The sequence below is a fragment of the Aptenodytes patagonicus genome, chromosome Z (assembly GCF_965638725.1).
Source record: "Aptenodytes patagonicus chromosome Z, bAptPat1.pri.cur, whole genome shotgun sequence".
NCBI classification, from domain to species: Eukaryota; Metazoa; Chordata; class Aves; order Sphenisciformes; family Spheniscidae; genus Aptenodytes; species Aptenodytes patagonicus.
Genome location: NC_134982.1, coordinates 51,372,552 through 51,389,365, shown reverse-complemented (window position 1 = coordinate 51,389,365; position 16,814 = coordinate 51,372,552). Strand labels below are relative to the sequence as shown.

General features: G+C 39.5%; 1 protein-coding gene across 1 annotated transcript in view; it reads left to right on the top strand.

The window, feature by feature from the left end:
* Nucleotides 1-16,814, top strand: part of ROR2 (receptor tyrosine kinase like orphan receptor 2) — a 159,486-nt gene that overhangs the window by 134,673 nt on the left and 7,999 nt on the right. The window contains 2 exon segments of the mRNA XM_076362418.1: nucleotides 11,995-12,122; nucleotides 15,541-15,855. Of these exon segments, the coding sequence (XP_076218533.1) occupies nucleotides 11,995-12,122; nucleotides 15,541-15,855 (443 nt within the window).

The window sequence follows — 16,814 nt, the reverse complement described above, 5'->3', positions numbered from 1 at the left end:
CCTGGAATTGAGTCCTGTGGAACACCGCTGGTGACTGGCTGCCAACCAGATGTAGCCCCATTCACTACAACCCCTTGAAACCTGCTGTTCAGCCAGCTCTTCACCCAGCGCACAGTATACTTCCCCAAGGAACACATGCAATGTTACTGCAATCCCCAAAATGGAAAGAGTCTGTCTTTCCTGCAAAGTAAGAAGAGTGTGCCTCAGCAGCAAGGAGTATAAGAAAATATTGTTTCACACAGGAACAAATCTTATATGCTTTCAACAGGAGGAGTGCAGACTGTCTTTTTACTTACTTCTGTAACAGATTACAGTTTATTACATAAAATCATAGAATCATTTAGGTAGGAAAAGACCCTTAAGATCATTGAGTCCAACCATAAAGTGTTACATGTTACATCATAAGATATTCTTAACTGTAAGATCTGCTAAATTACACAGGAATCTGAAACATAGAACAAAGGCATGCTTGTGAGTGTGCTGTGTAAACAAAGCTAAAACTGTAGCTGCTTTTTGACTCTGAGCTGTTGTGGTGATATTCCCCATTTACTGTTGGTAGCTGCAAGGTAGTGTGTTCATACTGTGTTCAGTAATTAATGTGGAAAAGACAACCTCAGTGGGTAATGAAGTTTAGCTGTATATTTTTTTATTTCAGCATTAGATTGAGGAGAAGAGAGAAAAGCAAAAATGTATTACAAAATCAATAGTTCCAAGACTCGGGCACTCCAGCAAGAATGTGCAATGGATGATCACTGTACTTTTAAATTCTGTCATTCAGACTGACAAATACATCAGTATATACAGGATTTTAGTTTTCAAGCATTAAGAACTAAATACTGAAATGTTAAACTTGGAGAAGCATTTGTTTCCCTAATAGAGTTTTCTACACGTTTTGATTCATGAAGAGTTTATTAATGTTAAGCCCGATTAGATTAATTTATGGAGCTGTGGTGCTGGTACAATTGCTACTCACAGCCTATCAAGCTAATAATGTTTGCATAGCATCATGTGTGTGGCATCTGAAAATAAATTATAACTCTGACTTTGGAATGTGAGCTATTTTGTTTTGCTTGAGATGCAATGTAGTATCCACTATTACATTGTGGGAAGATTTAAATGAAAAAATGTGACATTCAGCCATTAATTGGTTATACATAGGAGGAAAAAAAGAAGAGAGGAGTCTTTGGAAATGGGATCTGATAAACATTCAGTAAGTGGTTTTAAGTCCAAAGGAAGAAAAGGGGAAATTATCATTTGGGATTACATGAGGGCTGGATGGATACCCAGGCCTCCCAGCAGTTTTGGGTGATTCAGGGTGCTGTGCCCCCAGCCCCAACAAAGTGTAGGAGGCTGTTCATTTCTACCATCTTCCAGTGGCTAAAGTAGAAGAGTGTCTGTTTATTTTTAATTCTTGAGAACTCCAGAGGCTTTGATTGAATCTGACATAGAATTTCTTGTGCAGAAAAAGCTAATTTTCCTAATTTGGAAAAAATCAACAGTCCTATTATGTGGAATTATGATGACACGCCAGAATTATTTCATGAGTTCTGGATTCCTTAAGCATACCACCCAGACCTTGGTCGCTGGAGCCAGCTGACAAGTGGATAGTGCTAATAGTAGGTTGCTGTCTTCAGTACAGACCAGCCCAGGAGAGGAGACACATACATACTCATCAGGACACATACTCTCATTGACAGAAGGAAATGGTGAGACACAAAAAATAATAGGTTTTGCTCCAGATTTTGGAGGACCTTGTGCTCTCCTGGTGGTAGCATCTTTATGGATCCCTGACCTGCCTCTTCTTCCCACTTCCATAGCCCCTGTCCTCCTGGGCCCTCAGCAAACTCCTTATACCATTGCCTCAATTAACCTTAGGCGCTAGCCCTGACAAGGGTGCCAAGCAGTTTTATTTTCTCACACATGTCTGCAAAGCTTGCTGTAGATGTGGTATTTGGCGAATGTATCAGTTATATTCTCGTAGGCTGGGCTGAGCGCATGAAGATGGAAATGACGTAAAGGCTGGACAAATTTGGGTAGTGTTTCAAGGTATGTTCCAGCAAGTCTCAGGTGTCTTCTCAATAGCAAGGGAACACAGTAGCATCACAACCAAATGGCTGCTCCTTTTCCTGGTATTGGTTTTGTTTTGGGTTCTAATTTTTTTTTTTCTAAAGAGAAGAACAGTAATTTTCTCTGGCCTCATTTTTTGAAACACCTGAACCATTTCTTCTGAAGTAAAAAAAAAAAAAAAATTAGCTTTGGACTATGGAAAATTTCAGCTCAAGTAAGTTCTACAAACTTAAGAGCAGCTATGAAAACAGCCTCTAACATTGGGTAATATTCACAAACTCTTAACTTTCTGCAACATTGCCTAGAATAAGTAGTTCATGTTGTATCCATAAAAACTAACAGAGAAGGTAACAAGTATTTCATATTGTTGCTTAAATGTTTTTAAAAAAATAATTTAGTTGATGCTGGGGTTTTCTGATAAATGGAATATGCTAATTTTTCCTGAAGACTGGAAAAAATACTGTGAAACTAATTACTTACTGACAGTTCAGTATGATATGGTTATACATAGTTGATGTTTCTGTAGTTTTAATAAAAATGTTCTGTGAAAGACTTTCAATATGAACACTTGCATGTACATATAATTATGTAACCAGTTTATAGCTGATGCTATGATAATTTCTGGCTGTTTTACAAGGCTTTCTGCTATCAGATGTATAATCTCTGTGTTAGCTGAAATAGAAAAGCCACCTTTGTAACGTTAAAAAAAAAAAAGAGGAAGAAGAAAGAAGAAAAAAATTATACCAGTACAGTTATTTTCCTTTTTTCCTTTGCTTAGATACTTTCATAAGTGATCACATTTTTAATGGCATGGTCAGTTAAAACATATTTAATTCTGAAACAATTTTTAATTAATAATAGTTTTTAACCATTTTTTTACAAAAATGTCTTAACTTTTTAACCTCTACTAAAAAGCTAGGAAGCACTTTGCAGAAAACTTGTATTTTGTAGGTAAATCACAATGCATGAATATCTATCTGAAAACTTTAAGGATTTTTTTTTAAAAGAATTTTTTATATCATGCTTATCCCTGGTGGCTTTTATGGAGTGGGGTGAGGGTTGCGCTAGGCAAGGTCGGAGCAGCCTGGCGGGAGGTGGGCCGCCCTTCTCTCACCTGCTCCCAGGCGTGAGAAGGGACCCCTATCCTCAGACCAGCCCACTTGGTGAGGCCCGATATACCTCCCTCCCTCCCTCCCTCCTATGGCATCACAGCCATGAAAGCTGCCCTTTGCTCCTTCTTCCTCCCTTCCATGGCTTTCCCATACCCCTGGGCAGCTGACATGGCCTCTTAGCTCTGCCCTCTCAGTTGCATCCCTCCTTTGGCATAGCACAGCAGCCCAGGTGGAGCCTACCAGTTTTATTGCTACCTGGATATGGCAGAAATTATAATGACATTTTCAGCTGGTGGACTCTTCCAAGACCTTTTTGGAGCTAACCTGTGTGTACTTACTCAGGGTGGCATGGCAGGAGGAGGAAGGATAAAAGCTAAGAAGAATTTTGCTTTCCTCTGGCAGTGCGGGGAAGAGGGAGCTGCTTGTCAGAGGCTCTTCAGAGGGCTCGTTGGCCCTGCTGTTTTTCCTTGGGGATGTCGGAGGGAGACAATTTATTAGACAGTTGTAACACACTGAGAGGGATAACTTGCCTTAAAAAATAAGGGGTGAGGAGGGAGACTCATAATGATTTCTTTGGTGAGTGAGAAGTTGGAATGCTTCATGGCCAGGTCTGTGTTCCCATATGTTGAAATTGGTTTTCTGAAGTTTTTTTTTTCCAATTCTTCAGTAACCCTGGTTGCAACAGAGTTGTTTCTGTTAAAAATATCTGACACTCAGCAAAACAGACTGCAGCCTTCCTTGGATTGCCAGCTGACTCATCTGATTTCAAGATTTCATCCCAACGTGCTGACGCCTATGAAAGCAGAGGGAGAATTTACAAAAATGTCATTTGAGTACATTGAGAGTTTGTAGGTAGAAGTAATATTAGATCATCTGTTTGAACTTACATGTGGTAATCAGAGGATTATGGCTAGTTATACCTCCAGCGACAATCCTCTGTTCCTTGCAGAAATTCAGGACATAAATCCTGAAGCTTTGCTTCTTTGACTGTTTTACCCAGGTTACTGTAGTAAGAGCCATCCTGCCACCCATGTTTATACTTATGTATGTGATTACTGTACTTGGGAACAGCAACAGTTTCTGGTACACTGAAACCTTTTCTAAATATGTAAAGCAATAATAAATATGTGAATGCCTGTGATACTGTCAAACCACAGCAGCATGTAGTGTTAACTAATGAGCATCCTGCCACAGTTTTACATGTTCGGTTCTTTTCTACATCTTTGCTAGTGAGGGCTGTGTGTTTTTCTTGTTATAGGCGTGATGGAGGATGATTCTGTGAAAGAAAGGAAGGCAATACCATTTTCTGTTGATTTTATCCACTTAAATAATTGAACATGGTATCTTTTAGCAAGGATACAGCTCAGCTAGGAGTGCTGACACCCACTTAAGGCAATGCCTAGTGAGAACAATTTGGTTCATGATTCAATGAAGGCATATGCTTAAACCCTATTGATGTCCTCCTTCTTTCTTGTGTTCAAATGCTTTATAATACCTTGCATTAAAAGCGTCCTCCTTTTATGGTAACATCAGAATATACGTTTAAAACATTATTTGGACTGTGTTATAGCGACAGACTTTGGAACCTGAATTTTGTGTTTAAAAATACTGATTTTATAATCCATTGTGGAAATAATTGCAATAGGCTAAAAATAAGGTTGTTGTTTACGAGTTGCTGTTTGACAAACAACTTGTTTGTCTCTAGTTTGTCACAAACACTAAGTCCATTTGCAGCTGTGTGTTTACTAGTGACATTTCAACAAATTGCTTTATCTATTACCTAGCTTAAAATGGTGTCTCAAATCCTATGATTAACATTAAAAAATTCATCATTTAGTAGAATCAGTAGAATAAAGATCAACTGTTATTTTTTACTGATCTTAGACATTGAATCTGGAGTTTCAGTTCACAATGTACTTTTTTAGGAACTAGCAGATAAACATTCAAATCAAATGGAGCACAATTGTTCTATTCAGTAAATGTGACCAAGTACATTTTTTTAGGGATTCTGTTATGTGCTACTTTTCAGATAAAAAGCACAAAAATAAATGCTATTTGGTAATATTTATCTAAGTTGTATGCTAGATGTAAGGGGATCTTGCTTTGGGGGTCTGTTGTTACACTCAATGAGCATCTGGTAGCAAAATTCACGGGCCATATCCCTGGTGAGTGTAAATTGTCATAGGTCCATTGACTTCAACTGAGCTATGACTATTTATACAAATTCCCCTGCCTGTTAGTTTTTGACTTTTTAACACTAGACTCCCCTTCTTTTCTGATACTATTTATTACATTTAGTGTATGGGAAAAGTTTTTACATCCCTCTTGTATTCTAGTGAAGTCTCTCTTGGAGGTGTTAACTACTTTGACGAGTATTTTCTGATATCCCAGGAGCGCTGGTCTTTAGACGTGGGTGAAGATATGCAAACAAATGATTTTATGTGCCAGAAAGGTGGGTTATTTGCAAATAAACCTTTGGTCAGAGAATGAAACTGTTTGTTCAGAGCATGGAAACAGGTAGGGCAGGACGCCCTACTCCCTTTCCTGTGACGTGGGCGCAGGGTGCCTCCATCCAGGCAGGGGCCCGATGTAGCAGTGAAGGTGTCCCTGCCATTCTTTCGCTTCTTGGCTTCAGCAGGCAGGACACAGATGTGCAGGTGTGGGGTTTTTGGTGTTTTATGGTTTGGGGGGTGGTGGTGTGTGGTTTGGTTGTTTGGGTTTTGGGGGGTTTTTTTGAGGTTTTCCTGTACACCTGGGTTTTGGAAACTTCACTAAAACCTCCAACCCATTTGTGCGTGTTATTGAAATTCTGCCCTGTATGGGCAGAAGTTACAGGCAATGTCAGGAGCACCTGGCATTAGCCCAGCCCTTCTCAATGGATGAATATTAATAGTTCAGGCAATACTGGTTTTGAAAAATGCCATTCTTTTCCTCCATCAAATATTTATACCCCAGTCCTGTTGCCTTGAATATCAGTAGTAAAACTTCCATTGATCTGTGCACACAGGAGGCCTATGAGAAGGAGGAATTTTATAGTCTATTGTAACTATTACTTTAAAAGACAACACTCTTTGACAAATTTTAATTCATGGTGAAACAAGAAATTGAGTGTTTTATTTGGTATTTTCCCTGAAAGGTAAATACAGAAACCTGACCGGAAAGTACAAAGTATTTTTCTATAGTAACATTAATATAAATTCACTATGTTTTTGACAGGAGGCAAATTTTATAGATGTGATATGGCATATGACAAGGGTAGTATGTTTCTCTTCTCTCAGATCTTCTCTGTGACCTGTTTCAGTGGGAGGGAGTGAATATTTGGAGACATGAACTCATTTTAGCCATTGAAAAGTGATCCCCTTGTGAGTTGAGTTCGCTCCCCAGCACTATGATATGATACATGTCAAGAGTAAGGGTAACAAATTACAAGGGCTGTAGTGCCAGATTATAAGAGGTCCTGACTTTGAGATGCAGTATAAACAAACCATGAATACATATGTATATTAAAAACAAATTCCTTATTTTTTTCCCTGCATCCCTGTATAATGCCTTTCCCACAAATCAGAGTGATTTGCCTCTCTTTGATTAAACATAAGCTCTTTATTCCTTTAGTTCTTTGTATTGCAGGTCATTTAACTTGTGTGCTTTATGTTTATGAAGTAGCCACACACCGGGCTAAGTAAACTCATAATCTGAAATATGATACCTTTTCCCTCTGATCTTACTGTTGATTAAAATTGTCCTCTTTACATGGCTTCTGCCATCAGTTTTCAAGCTGTAGCTATCAAAAACTCTGAGACTTTCTTACAAGACAAGTGACCATATACCAAATGTTGCATTTCTCTACCCATAGCAAATAGGATGACATAAATAATTTGTCCTTTCCTTCACCTGTCACTGTCTAACTGTGGTTTTCTGTGCATTTTTCCTTGCTTTGCCAGTCCACTTGTAATGGAATATGAGGGGGAGTCCTAATATCCTCTCTTAGTATTTAACAGTTTTTAATTGAAAGCTGTTTAATCCCTGGACAATATGAAACAGGGTCAAAACTTCAAGTTTATTATTTGTTGTGGGAAGATCTATAGGAAATTTTAATTGCACTCAGTTTGCTTGTGGGGAACTGGTGTAACAAAGATTCTACTATCTTTTGAAAAACTAACCTCTGGAATATCCTGTTATATGCTATGAATTGGCTTAGTATTGTTTACTTTGGTAAAGTGTAAGCTGAGGATGTATCCCTCCAAATAACTTCTAAATTTATTATTTGAATATAGTAAAATGTGCTCAAATTATAATTTTAAATAACATTTTTGTTCATTTTATTACAAGAGTAGGTTGGTAGGGTATTATTAAATTAGTTGGGTTTTTTAATGTATTCAACCAAAAATTTTTCTTTCTGAGTTTCCTGGAGGATTTTTGAGTTTCTTTTTATGGCTGATGCACAGTGTTGTGTCTCTTCTATTTTCAGGAAAATAGATTTAACTTACAAGTTTCTGTTGTCTTTGTAAGTTAAGTTTGTGGGATACAATCAGAAAAAAGGTATCTTACTGGCAAATTAATATCTAGTACCTCTCAACTCTGCTTTCACAGTTCCCTTCATGAACCCTTGCTAAAGATTGTTATGCCTTCATGTGTTTTCTCTATTTTTCAGCAAAACCACTAGGTCTGCACTCACTGGGCTTTCAGGGGCCCCAAATACATACTGAAAGCTCTCATCACACTTATGTGCTTCACAAGGTGATTTTAGTATTGAACAGAGTTTCCATGGTTGCCTTTTATTTAATGGAACTTTTTTGTTTCATATGCCCTCTGGGCCATTCAGCTGTGACAGTTGCATACAATAGATTGTGTTACATAGATATCATATAGTGTCTTGTGCCCAGATGTATTCTTTCAGCATTTCAGATTTTCCGTTAAGAAAAGCCTCTTTGTTTCCTGGGTATTTTCATTTGTAGTCTTTTGTTTGGTGTTCTTTCTGTGTCACGTGTAAAATTAAAGTAATGCTTAATGCGAGGGTGGGGGTGGCGATGTTCAGTATGTTTTTGCAGAACATGCAGTATGCCTAGAAATCTCTCCATATACTTCTAGAGGAGATACCTATCTTATGGAAGTCTTCCATGACCTCCATCTAGAGAGATTCCTATTCGTGCATGCTGGATGTTATTGCTATTCAGAGGCACCTGGTTCTTCCAGTGCTTCCTTTATAGACCCAGATGTCCCTGGAAGTTATGGTTTCTGTCAGTGGGAGGAGATTCAACTGGCACTGTACCACTGAACCTGCATCTTTCTTCCACATTGTTTGTTTGGTTAATTCTCCATTTCACACAGACGACTTCTGCCCAGAAACCTGAAGGCAGACTGTGTTTAATCAGGCAGTGCAGTGTGTGTGTGATAAGGAATTTGTAAATGTCTTATCAGTGCTTGGTTCTTCAAGCTGTTTCCAGACCTGGTAAGCGTGGTCAATCTTAGAGACACCCCATGTTGTACATAAAAGTAGTATCAGTGTTTTGTTTTTATTTGCGTGCCCGAAATAAAAGGTTCTCCTGCATTAGCTTTATATTAGAAAGGCTAGTTCTTAACTTTATTGTTCTGGCAGAAGATCACCTTATGGGCCTGGAAAACTAATGGCATTCATCCTAAGAAATGGAAGTTGGGGTTTTAGGAATAGACAGTCTGTTTAGTCAGATTCTTTACAATTTTATTTTTAAATCCAAACTCTGGTCAAACATCTGACAAGTAGTTGAGAGGAGCATTCTCTCAGTAGGAGAATACACCTTACCTCCAGTCTAATTGAGTGCTGAGAAAATTGATGTTCCAGGTGCCCTCCAGCAAAGGTGAAAAAAGGTCAACACTTAGGATGTTCCTGACTCTGTTTTGTAAAAAAAATAGTTACATAAAAATGGAAGAAAATCACTAGTGAGAAAAGGTAAGGCCATCTTGAAACATTCAGAAAGAAACAATAAAGAACAAAGGTAGAAAAGTACCTATGGCGGTTAGCTTGTACGACTTCTGCAAGTGGAACAAATTGAACTCTTCTGGATTCCTCTTGTGGAGTCAGATTTCTGCTTTTACCAGGGTTCTTGATCAGAGCAGACTTTACAGCTCAAGCAGCAGGAAATTGAAGAGTCAGTATTTCTGCCTCTTTCAGCAGCTTTTAACTCTTGCTCTCATCAGCAACTGAATTGCTGGCATATGGTTCCGAGCACGAATCAAAGCCACACGTGGTTCCAAAGACTCCTGTTTGAACTGAGCATGACGCCACTCCTGCGCTGTTCTATCAGATTCCCCCCAGCTTGCTTTTTGCGGCGGATATTTTGGCATGTGCTGAGTGTTCATGTAGCCAAGGGAAAGAGTTATCTGTAAGGAGACTCTTAAGTGCTGCTACTTCTGCAGCTGTGTTGAAATCAACTATTTTCCTAAGAAGACTAATGTAATTTTGTCCCCTCGATCACCAGTACTAGTCAAGTCCCCATGATCACTAGGACTAGTCAAATTGTATTCACTGAGTTGCCTGACCTGACAAAGATGCATGTAGAATAACAGCCCAGCTTCTGTCATAGTATCTGACATCAGGTTACTGTTTACTTTTGCTTGCATCCATGGTAATGGTCATATCCAGTTTAGTTTAATCAGCAGTTGACTATAACATGGGAGAGGGGAGCATATGTGTGTATATATAGCATCTAAGCTGTATTTAGAAGTTCTTGACAGAAATAAATAAACTGAGCTAAGTAAGAGATCACACTGCTTTTGTCACCAAACCCATGCTGTTTGGAGTGCTATTTTTTATAGATTTTTTTTTTTTTTTTTTTTGTGCTGGGAAGAGAGCCCTGCCCTGCCCCGAGCGTTGAAGTGTGAGGTACAGTTTCAGTTAGATACATTGCAGACTGTTCTGCAGGATAGGGGTATGAATTTGCTCTTGAGAAGGAGGTCAAATAGGGGTTTCATATTCATTCATCTCCTTATGGGAATTGCTGACTTCCTACTGAGGTGGTCAAGGATCATAAAACAGGCACAGACAAAATGCTTTGATATTTTTGTCCCTTCAGGCATGATGAAATTGTTGCAAAATTAGAGGTTTTGTTACGAGATTGAAGGAATTTCACTGCAGGAATTAATCGATCCTGAAAGACTTCTCCTTTACTTCATCCACCATAACCAAAAACTTACATATGTTTGTGGAAGCAGAACTTGTTTCAGAGTTTGTAGACAAAATGTTGCTTTATGAATATTTAACAATCTTACTGTGGTAGGAAATAAAGGCCAGATCTGGACAACAACTGCATGAGACACTTCATATCACCATGGTTTATCTAGCAGCTGTGTGATGGATTGGGTCCTGTTAAGTCATTGTCTTTCTGTGGCAATCAATGGTTCCAGCTTTTGGCTACACTGTATGGACAGGCCTGCCCAACCTTCCCCTGCCAAAGAGTTTATACTTCAAGAAATAGTGGTAACATTTCCCTGAAGAGATGAGCTTTATCAGGGAGACACAGCTAAGGAAAAATGAAAAGAGGTTCCTAAGACAGAATAAGATATCGGGAATAACGGGCTGCACTCATCACTGCGTAGGTGTTGGGTGATGTGCTCATCATGGCTAGCTGTTGTCAGGCAGCAGGTTTTCGTGCTGATTTGGCCCAGCTGAAGTTACGTGCTTTTACACGTATTCACTGTCAGTTTTGTCCTGCTCATGTGGCACGCTAAGGAAGGGTGAAGGTATTTGTAAGAGAAGTGGAAAGATGGGTGACAAAACAGGTATTGATAACCAAAGATAATAAAGTACAAAAATGCAGAAGAATATTGAATTAATACTTCAAAAATCGCCGGTATGGGAGAGGTACCTCAGACCTTTGAACTGACTGTTACAAAAGCTGATTAAGCTTTTGGGTGTCCTAGGATTACTCTAGAGTCATGGTTTTCTAGATTACGTTTTATGCCTTTTTTGGTCCATCATGCAGTGAATGACGTGATGTGACTCCATCAGGCTAGTGAATCCTAGCACAGAGGCTGTGCTGTGCCAGAGGAAACACACGGCGTACTGGATATTAACTCTGAGGGCGCCCTCACTCTGAAGCCCCTTTTCAGCACTCAGACAGTTATGATCTACAGATCAGCTCAGTATTATTTACTGGGGCTTTGGGGATGATGTGTTGAACCACTGAGCCTTTAGGCTAGTGCTTTTATGCCAAAATATTTATGTTGATGTAAAGGAGTAAAATTTGGCCCCAAACCTCATTGAATTGAAAAATGTAGTAAAATACATGTTAGAAGAGGAATTTGGCATTGACTCTGACTAGAGAGAAGAGGAAAAGAGGTTAAAGCCTTGATTCCTTTTTATTCTGTTTACCTTATTCAGAGTTCAAAATTATTCCGTGTTTTAGTTAAAGCTTGGCAAGGTCTCTTCTGTTGTTCACTACAGGAAATGAAGAAAGGAAGAGAGAGATGGGAGAAGAGAACCAACTGTTTGCCTAATTGTACTGGGTACAGCTAGATGCCAAAAATGCATGGGGACTTGTAACATGATCTATATTGCTGTCTCAGTCTAACAGCTTTTTAATAGATTCATCTGTCAAATCCCATTACTATTAGCATATGATTTTTAAATTGATCTTGGGTTTTGGTTTACTTCTTTCTCTAATGAGCTATTTACAGGTAGTGTAGAGAGAATTGGAGGAGAAAGCTGCACCTGGGGAATGGAACATTTTCAGATTTACAGTATTTTGGGTTTTTCTCCTTTTATAAGAATGTATTTTGTAAAAATTCATTGGGGACAGCTAGACTTCTGCTTATAAAAATCCTAACCTGTCTTTTGCAGAGAAGATTACCATGAAGATGGGTTCTGTCAGCCATACAGGGGAATTGCGTGTGCACGAATCATTGGAAACAGGACCATTTATGTGGACTCCCTCCAAATGCAAGGGGAAATTGAAAACCGAATTACTGGTAAGTTTATACATCTCTGTAGCAGGGCAAAAAACATTCATGAAAGTATCCAATTCAGGTATAAACAGTGCTATCATCCTTTTCAGTTTCATCGGTCAATGACTAAGACATCCTTATAACAAGGTTTAGAGGAGGTGAGCCGGTTTCTCGCTTGTGCAGTTAGCAAAATTTGGATCTAGGAAGATGAATATCTGCTGTCATGTGCAGAAGCTTTTTCCATGTCCTTAAGTACAATGTCAGAGCATTGACTTTTTAACAGCTTGCAGTTTATACTGGAGCTTTTTGCATGATGGATTCAAATATAAGACTTTTCAAAAAATCAATTTGTGATGTAATAAAAAAATACTGGTTTTTTATTTTCTTGAAAAATGTATGGTGGCTTTTCCCTTGGCTTTCTTCCCCTATTGCATAATCCCGGCGGAGTCTGGATTTCACATTGATTTATGTAAAACAAGAGTTGACCTTCCTGTGCTCTGCCCCTGCGGATTCTTTCTCTGATCATCGTTTTGGTACAGAGTCACAAACATGCATCCAAAACTTTAATGACTTTTAATGGGCTGTACATCAACATGGGTTTTCTTCACTGGACCTCAGTTAGCTGACATTAGCAGCTGTGACTCTGATGTACACAAGTAGAGCAAGCAAATGAATCCGTGGAATAGAGCAAACTGTTTATCATAATATACGGCCCATTAGCTCAGTCCAGCAGGAGTTTATTTGCATCCGGCTAGATAGCTAACTAATTGAATCTGCAATTTTAACATAACTAGTTGCCAAAAAGAGTTTGACTTCACTTGTCAGCTCTATCTCCTTAAAGATATTACCTTAAAGGCTCACTGTTAAACCAGAAATCCAGGTCAGGTTTTTTTCTATTCTTGAGATGGTGATCAGATTCTGGGACGGGCAAAATCCAGGTGCTGACCTTTCCTTGACTCATTCCCCTCCCTCCTTTCTCCTGTACTCTGTTGTAATTCCAGCCTCTTTTACCATTATGTCATTAATTCATACTATTGATACCATTTTTTTCTACGACATAATCTCTATCCCATTTATGTTTTTCAGCAATATGGAAATGTTCAGCTATCTGAAATGATTAAATTTGTAACTCCGTGAATTAGGTTCATAATGTGCTTTTAAAAAAAAACCCAACCAAAAAACTGTGATATCTTCCAGAAAATGTTTATTGATCAAGTTATACTTGTTTCTGGAAAGTACAACATGGACATTCATGACCTGGCTGCTGGATCACTAATACCACTGATTATCGGTTGGATTTTGGAGGCTGGGGACTGGAATTCTCTGTCCTGGAGTTGAGGAGAATTTGTGATGGAACTGTTCTTTTTTAGGAAACCTCTGTGAACCACCATGTAGAGCTGCTCAGTGCCTAGCTAGGCAGTAATGATAATCCATTAATAACATGGCACTTTCAAACTATATACATCTGAAGGACATACCAAATGCCTTATGCAAAATAACCCTGAGGATTTCACAGCATACTTGGTTCTTAATGAGCCTTCTTATATGTAAAACAAGTATTGCAAGACTGGGTGTTCTCTGTCCAAATGACGGTATTTTTGAAATTGCAGTAACTTGTTAGATTAAAAAAAAATCTGCTGTATAACTGCTGCTGAGATTTTGCTTATACTTTTGCCCATACTTCCTGAGTGCAGTTTCTGGTGGAAGGTCTTTGTACTCCGAGCCGTAGGGCGTTCAGGGGAGGCTGTGCATGGGAAACGGTGACACCTACCGCCCGACACCGAGAACATTTAACAAGGTTACAGGCGACATCTATGGGGAATTTTCATTCTGGTTTTTCATTTCCCTGCTGTGCTGATGTGTGAAATACATTCCCTTTGTCTCTACGGCCCCTGGTGCTGTTCAGTCCCAACCATGCTGTTAGATGAGAATTGCAGCCTTCTATTAAAAAAAGGATGTTTCCGGAGAAAAACTTGAGACATGACTTGAAAGACTGGAAGGCCAACAATAAAGAGTTCATGGACCTGACCCCTGACCTGTGGATATATGTGGCTAACAATGTCTTTGCTGTGCTGTTTAATATGTGTTTAATAACTAAAAAAATAAACCGCTTAGATGCCACCACACAGTCCTGCTGGCTTTTGCGCCTCCCATCAAAATAAGGACATGCTTGTGAATTGTGCACTCTTTGCTCATGCTGATGTAAATTCTGTAACACCTTCACAAAAATTAGTGTGGTGTTTCAAATAGCCAATGGTGACCGCTTTACTCCTCCAGGTTTATTTTTTCCCTGTTAGTCTTCGGGACTAGCACGTCACAGCCGTTGTTTGAGGCCTGATACCGTGCTTGCATGCAGTGTTCCCTTCGTGATTGATAAATGGTTATATTCTTGTGTTAATATCCCCGTATTAAAATAAGCAAAGGCATAAACAGTACAAAAGGCTGGAGTTGGCTGCTTGCTGCATGTGTGGTGTTCAGGAAGAGACAGGAGACTCGTAGCAGGTGGCAGCAGGAAGTAGATGGTTGAAAGGAGAGAGCTGGACAAGAGGGAAAGAATTGATTTGTAGGTTGTAAATAGACTGCTGAATGACTTGAACTGCTCATTTCCTCTCTTTTTACAGTGTGCGTTGGTGGAACGTGCAATCTAGCAAGCCTCACTCACAAATGATGCTTTCCAGTGTGGGAATGAATGTTCCTACATTTAGAGCTTGATTCATCCCCAGATACATGTTGCACATGCACATTTGTCTTTTCTTTGCAATGTACAAGAAAACTCTCAGATAAATGTTAGTGTGTAGATGCTGAGAGCTGAAGGGGAGGATTAAGTTCCTAATTCATTATGACATTCATGTTAATGGGATCAGTATGCTGAGATTGATTACATTTATTTTTCCCAAAACTGCTGCATGTTAGGCTTCTCATGTCTATTAATAGCAATATCTCCCCAAATACCAATGGCACACTTCCTTTTGCCTGTCAAGACTTGAAAAACACTTGTCTTGTTTGTTTATCAAAATGTCTACAGGAGCTAGGTGATCCTCATTCAGATTTTACCTAATTAAGAACTTTGAAAATACATGTCAGCATCCTGGCAGGTGTATCTTGCCTTTGCTCTTTATCCTTTCAAGTTAAAATTAGTCAGGCGCCAACAGTTTGCTCAATGCTAGTCACTTGGGTACCTTCCTAAGAACTGAGGTTCTACAAGCTCTGTGCAGACGTCAGAGGGACACTGGGATGCTGGGTTTGCTTTCTGCATTTGTCAACTCTCCTTTACAGCAGAAATGACCTCATTTCCCCGCAGCCTCAGCTGCTCCCCCCCTGCTGAGGCTTTCAGACCCTCAAGAAAAGATGAAAGCTGTAAAAGGCAAATGACATGAAAATTATGTTGTTTCTCATGCTTTTCGTGAATTAATACTTAAAGAGTATTTTTGTTCCTTTCCAGCTGCATTTACCATGATTGGCACTTCCACGCATTTGTCTGATCAGTGCTCACAGTTCGCTATACCATCCTTCTGCCACTTTGTGTTTCCCCTATGTGACGAGCGCTCTCGGACCCCTAAGCCACGGGAGCTATGCCGAGATGAATGTGAAGTTCTGGAGAATGATCTCTGTAGGCAGGAGTACAACATCGCTAGGTCAAACCCCCTCATCTTGATGCAGCTACAGTTGCCTAAGTGTGAGGATCTCCCACGACCTGACACCTTGGAAGCTGCCAACTGCATAAGGATCGGGATCCCCGTGGAGAGACTCAGCCGATGTAAGTCTGTGTGTTTCATCACTGGGTAAAAGCAGGGTTTGTTGCTTCCTCAGGTTGGGTCTGAGAGACAATATTTTATAAGTCACTCTTTTTGTAAAGAAAGTACTGCTATACTGGATGCTACTACTTTTTATCATGTTAATACTGACCATAATCTTGCACTGTTGTAAGGTATAGTTAGGATGGTGAGGAAGTTTAAAGGATGCTGCTTAGTGCTCAAAAGGGTTATATCAGCCACCATGGGCTATAAAACTCTGCGTTCACACAACTGATTTGACTCAGATTTGTGAGGGGCAGCGGTGCGTTGCAGGCTTCCCTTCCCACATGCCTGCCCCACCTCTGGCTCAGTCCTTGCCTTTCTGGACGAGTCCCCCCACACAGCTATTTGTGAGTTCTGTTTACCTATCAATAAACCTGAAATAGGCTGTGGAAGCTTCACTGGAAAAAACTGTTAAAAAATTAAACATTTAATGTTCATTCTTTCTATGTGGAAATCCACAAGAATATTAATCCTGTAAATCGAGCATGGAGTGTAATTGTCTTTCTTCACCCACACAGTACGGGTGAAAACATTGATCTTGCTTCTGTGAATTTATATTTGCATCCAGGAGTAGAAGGGCTGTTCCATTGTCAGTAATTATGTGCTGACAATTTTTCTGCCTACTCCGTTTCCTAGCAATTAATCACCACCCCCTACAATGTTCAACAAGGAAGCTCCAAGAGACTAAAGATGTTTAAAGTTCAAAGTGTGATAAGATTATTCTGAATATCCATTGTCTGAGCTCACAGTTAGGAGCAGGGGTCATGGCATAATGGTGGGCATGGAAGACTGGCTGTGTGCTAGTAAGGCAATAATCTAGTGTAGCTGAGAAGCAAAAATAACTGAGAAAATGATGACAGAGAGAAATCAGCCAGCGAAGAGGTATCAAGGAAAAGGAATGAGAATAAAAACAACAAAA